General features: G+C 39.0%; 1 protein-coding gene across 1 annotated transcript; it reads right to left on the bottom strand.

Moving 5' to 3' along the window:
- Positions 1 to 373: 373 nt before the first annotated feature.
- On the bottom strand, positions 374 to 3,848 carry LOC127905045 (disease resistance protein RPM1-like). Its single transcript, XM_052451034.1, has one exon. It carries the CDS (start codon positions 3,451 to 3,453, stop codon positions 613 to 615), a length of 2,841 nt encoding a protein of 946 aa, XP_052306994.1. The 5' UTR covers positions 3,454 to 3,848; the 3' UTR covers positions 374 to 612.
- Positions 3,849 to 6,022: the final 2,174 nt, after the last annotated feature.

Genomic DNA, 6,022 nt, shown 5'->3' with positions numbered 1-6,022 from the left:
TAACTTTCGCTGCATGAAATAAATTAGAGAATTTGTTTTTGCTGGTGCTATAACTGATTAAGGGTTCTCTATATCTCTCTCTAATGCAATCTTACATGTAGATTTTATATTTATAAATCTTAATGACAAGCTATAAGTGTTGGATACAAATTGAAACAAGAAACATTAGTACTCCCTTAAGAGAAGGGGAATGGTTGCAACCCAATAGCCTTATTAGGGCATCTCAAAGGATGTCCTAAATAAAAAGTTAAGAGAAAAAAAAAATAATTTTTGGCTTTTATCTTTTATTTTTATAGCTCTAATAAAGCTTCTTTATTAGAGCATCTCAAAGGATGCTCTTAGTATGCTATAAAAAGCTTGGCAAAGACTACTTCAAAAGCTGAAGTCAGAAAGCTTTTTATATGATATATAGCAGCCTTGTAGAAAAATCAACCCTAGCTCCACACTACTCCATCGACACAGATTATTTGAAAATTAACGAGAAATATTCACATTTTACACAGCACACCGTACACCAAATTAAGAGAAAACAACAGAGAACGAAGGGAAGGAAGACAAACTAAGAGATAAGCTTATTCATGAATAATTTACAATCACAGAGATAAAAACTTGTTATTTCCAAATATAGTCGCGCCTGCTACCGCTAGGGCTATGCAGGGAAGAACTTCCATCTTCTTTGGTTAATAAAGCGAAGTTATCCAGTATACCGTTGTTCCAGTAGGTAGAGTAAACATCAGGAACATGTGCAACCTTCAAATAATCTCCATTCTCTTCACTGGGTTGCAAAGTCATGATGAGTTCTTTTGGCATATTGAAAAACTCCAATACCTTTAGCGTGGTCAGGTGTTCAATACCTGATGGCACCCTTTTCAATTCCTTGCAGCTTTGGACGATCAGCTTTTCAAGACAAGGCATTGCTCCTTGTTGAACAGTTATCACTCTGAGACTCTCTAATTTATTTATGCCCAGGAACTTGAGCCGTTGAAATCCCTTAGCTTGGAAACACAGCATCTCCCCATCGTAAACCTGTACAAGCTCGAGGTGTACTAGATTGGGCAGATGCTGAAGAGATAGCAGTGGATCATCACTTAACCGACTCCATTTTAAAACCAACTTGACCAAGCTATCCGAAGAATGCAACCACTCTGGTAAACTCTGTAACCGTCCTGTCAGGTACAATCGCTGAAGAAATCGAGGAGGATTTGATAAGTACTCCAAATCAATGAATTCACTGTCTGTGATTGAAGTTATAGATAAGGCACGAAGGTCTGTCAGCTTTGTAACAGAAGAACATAGAGCCTTCCCATGTTCCTTCCTGAACCTTACAATGCCTAACCGTCTCAACTGATTCAACCTTCCCAGTTCCAGCAGAAGATCACCGCCTTGATTTGCCTCTACAAAGCAGAGTTTTTGTAAGGATTGTAGACTTCCGATTTGAGGTGGTGGTTGGAAACCATATTTGGTGTGAATCCTGTCATCAGAATCAATTTCATAACGATACACCAAAAGGTGGCGAAGTTTTCTGAGCTTCAGAATCCCAACGGGCAATTCAGAGATTTGAGTATGTTTTAGATCCAACGTTTCCAGATTCAGAAGCTTGCTAATGGAGCTTGGAATGGAATTGACATTGGTGTTCCTCAAACTTAGATACTTTAAGAGGAAGAGGCTGGAAACTTTGCTGGGGAATTCCTTCAGAGGTGCTCCTTCCAGATCTAACACATTAAGCAACCTCAGGTGACCGAACGACAAATTAGGCGCAGGAGAATCAGGACAAGAATCTGCCCCCCAAAATATGAGCACTGAACGAAGTCGAGAGGGAACATGTCTTCGTTGTATGCTTGGCACGGCTTTATGTATTGACACACGACGGACTTTTTCAGACCACACCATGCCTTCTTCCTTGGCTATTGCTACAAAGTCTTGGTCTTTTGCCTTTGTAATCATAATCTCGCGCAGAAGGTCATGGATGCGGCATGTTTTGACGCGTCCATCACTGGTTGCCTCTACTACACGAACCAAGCTTCTTTTTATGAGCTCATTCAGGTAGTCTTCTGCAACTTCCTCTAATGTCATTACTTCCTTTCCTTCCACAAATCCTTCAGCTATCCATAGCCGAATAAGTTTCATCCGCTCAATTGGATTACCTGCAGGGAAGATGCTGAAATACAACAAGCAAGATTTGAGATAGTAAGGCAAATCATTGTAACTCAGTGACAGTATTTTTCTCGTACTCATCAGTGTGTCGTTGTTTTCAAATCCAGCACCAAGGCTACGATGGACCATTTCCCATTCGTCTATTTTATTCTTGTCTTTTGCTGCCAAGACACCACTGATTGAGACAATTGCAAGTGGCAATCCCTCACATCTACCAAGAATTGTTTCTGAAACATTCTTCAAATGTGGAGGGCAAGTATTGTTCTGAAATATCTTTTTGCAGAACAAAATCCAAGATTCTTCTTGAGATAATGGGTCCAAAGGAAGTACTCTGTCAGGGAAATCCATACATGCGGTAGAGGCAACTTCAGTATTACGAGTTGTGACCATAATTCGGCTGCCACAGTTGTTGTTTGGCAAGGCATGTTGGAAAGCACCCCAGGTACTTGTGTGCCACACATCATCCAAGACAATCAGGTACTTCTTCTGTTGCAGAAATTTATTGATCACTGTCCTTAGCTTATCATAGTCCATGCTATCCACACCTTTAGGACCTGGTTTTCTGTGAACACGAAAGAGTTGTTGAATAATGTCTTTTAGGAGTTCCTCTTTCTTGAAAGATTGAGAAACGGTGATCCAAGCTCGGAACTTGAATTGTTTCTTCACATCTGGATCATCGTAGACTTTTTTCACCAAGGTTGACTTCCCCAACCCTCCCATCCCAACCACAGAAACCACCTCGCGTCCTGATTTTCTTTCCAAAAGCCACTCGATCAACTGCCTTTTGGGTTTTTCAATGCCCACCAAATCAGCTTCTTCGAGCAGAAGGCCATCCCCTTGAGATTCCAGCCTTGAAATGCTGCTGAAGGTTGAGCCTTGCCCCATTATATTATTTCTGATCAGGTATCTCCGGTGTGCTTCTGAGATGCCTATTACTCTGGATTTGATGGCTCGGATTCTTGAAGCTATTTGATGGCGAGCTCTTAAATTCACAAAGTGGTCGAAACTTCTTAGGAGAGGAGCAAAGAATCTTTGTCCACGATCATGTGTAAGACGCAGCTTGAAATCATCAAGAGCATCTTCCATCTCGTAAGCAATATCTCTCACTTTCTTGACCAACACTTCAAGGCTCGGGTCCCTCTCTTCCATGGCATCAGCAACTCTTAAAAAGGCTTTCATGAACTCCAGTTCATCACTGATATACTCAGCTTCTGTCCGAACCCCTGTCAAAAGCTGGCCCTCTTCTTCGAGAATTTGAGCAAGCTTCGAGAGGAGAAAGTTCACTGAACCTTCAGCCATTTTATCCCTTGCTTAAATAGCTAGAAGTTCGGGATCTGCTTGGTTACAAGATAGAGTTGGTTCTGTTTGTCAGAAAATTAACTGTATCCGAAGTGCTATTCTAATATATGCATTAGATTTGTGACAGGAATGGGTATGTCAGGGTATTTCTTAAAAGAAGGCTGGAGATGGGATTTTTGTTGTATGTGTCAGGACACTAAGAATTTAGAAGCAGCTGGTTTTGTTCAGGGTTCAGGTTAAATGTCAGGCTTGGTTGTGTTTTTTTTTTTTCCCCTCAAGGAATGGAACTTGAAGAGAAGGTTGTTTGAACTGTGATTCTGAGACTCCAACTTTGGGCTTATATAGTTTTTTCTCGCATTAGGTCAACTAGCCATGGTTGTCATAGGAAATATTCAAGATCCCTGGTGATCAGTTATCTACACACCATCCAGTCACTTATTTGCTTGAGAGCATAGTTTACTCAGAATTTTCGTAAGCAGGAATATAGATCTGTAGTTTTTTATTGTCTCTTCCAAAAATTGTAAATTCCATGAAATTCTCCAATTTGGCTTAAAGTTATGCCAGCCTCAAATGTATGTGGCCATTTCTACCACTTAGAGTCCAGAAAGCTTAAATTACTTGCGCAGGAGAGTTAAATGATTGATGATCTCTCACTCGCTGAAAGTTCCAAACAGCTACTTTTCCCTTTCGTGGAAAGCTTCATGGGCTGCTGTCAAAATTGTAATTCCAAGGATCATTTTCATGAATGATGAGGCACCTACGAAGCCTAATTTGTTTTCTTTTCCTTTTTATTAGAAAGGGATGAAAAACTATGTTCTTAAACTTAACCCGATCTAACAGAGAGACTCGAGAAACTCATGACCTGGAGCCTGAACCGAAAAACTGAAACTCAAAGCCCGACTCAAACCAGATTTCTAGTCGAGCTGAGCCAAACAAGACGTTGAGGTGGTAAAACCTGATTAACCAAGCCATGTTTTCAGTGACTTACTTGACCTGCAAAACTAGTTGGTCAATCCGAGATAACCCATTACCTATTCCAAGTACTTACTTCGAGGAAATACCACCTGAATAGTTCCGTTCGCGAGGTTGAAAAGTTCAGTATTTCTTCTAGGAAATTGCAGATATGAAAACACATCCACTCGAACAAGCTACAACGTCCTTTTTCTCCTTATCAGCAAGTAAGATTTTTAAATATAAATTGAAACTCTCGAAAGCTACAAATAACAATATTCTTTTTTTAAAAAAAAAACCCGTAAGCTGATGGCTACCTCGTCATTGATATGACACTCTGTTCACTAATCAATAACCAGGTGTTACCCCATATTCAATGTACATTTTGACCATGGAAACGTCCTCGTCATCACTCATCACCACCAAGACAATGCCGAGCATTAACAAGTATTAACAACAAATTATGAACTCTGCTATTACCAAGTTCCACTTATTGCGAAATTACGGGACAAATATTCATGCAAGAACGGCGCCATTTGACATCGTCAAGAAGTTTCATTCTATTTCCCTTTCTTTAACTTGAATTTTGCCAAACTTACCAAGCAGTTTAGGTTTAGGTTATGAGATAACAAATCCGTTCATGCTTTCTCTGGAAATAAAGATTGACTAATCTCAATTGTTGGAATTGCCCGGCAGTATGTTACCATTTGAAGATAATAGTTTGATCTTACCGGCGGATGACACCTTTCGGATTGACGGTTAATTTGACAAGTTGTTAAGAACCAATGTCTCCTTAATTACGATGAAATAATTATCTATGCAACTCTAATTTTCAAGGGGATTTTAGTCCTAAAAAGTAAATTTAAACTTTCATGGCATGTAGTAGTAATACGTATTAATCATCAAGTACATAACCTGTGTTATTGTTGATTTTTACAGCAACTTGTATGTGTATAGATATATTAATTTTTATTTTATTTTTTTGAAGACAAAAGGTATCACTTCGATTTTGCGCATCAGATTAAGAGTCTGTTTGGAAACGCTGTTACAACAGTATTTCCTTAAAAAAAATTTAAAAAAGTTTGCTAAAAATTATTACTTTTTATGTTTTCATATTGTTTTGATATGCTGACTTTAAAAATTATTTTTAAAAAATAAAAAAATATATTATTTTAATGCATTTCTATGTAAAAAATACCTTGAACTGCAACCGCTACCGCTACCCCAATTCCAAACAGGCCCTTACTGCAACCCATGGCCCCAAGAGTTTTTTTTTTTTTTTGTTAATTCTGAGGGGTGTAACTCAACTAGTCAGGCTCTAGGTTTGCTTCTTAGAGGTCACTAGTTCGAGTCTCACAAACCTCAGGGTAACTGGAGGCTTAAATGGTCGTTAACTTTAGGGTCCGTGAGATTAGTCAAGATGCACACAAGCTGTCCCAAACACCCACGTTAATAAATAAATAAATAAAAGTTTTTTTTTAATTTTATGTGGACACTAGGATTCAAACTTGAGACTTATCTTATAATCGTCGCCCAACAAGCATAAAGCATGAAACTCAGGAGCCCTCCCCTAAAAAATCGCATTTTTGCAGATGGCAGCTCTTTCTGTTGCTTTCCT

This window comes from Populus trichocarpa, chromosome 3 (assembly GCF_000002775.5).
Source record: "Populus trichocarpa isolate Nisqually-1 chromosome 3, P.trichocarpa_v4.1, whole genome shotgun sequence".
In the NCBI taxonomy this organism is placed as follows: Eukaryota; Viridiplantae; Streptophyta; class Magnoliopsida; order Malpighiales; family Salicaceae; genus Populus; species Populus trichocarpa.
The sequence above is the reverse complement of the archived record's forward strand: the minus strand, read 5'-3'. Positions and strand labels throughout refer to the sequence as shown.

What these genes read in the sequence shown, in the direction of transcription:
- LOC127905045 (XM_052451034.1), bottom strand. Translation starts at nt 3,453, where the DNA reads ATGGCTGAAGGTTCAGTGAACTTTCTCCTCTCGAAGCTTGCTCAAATT.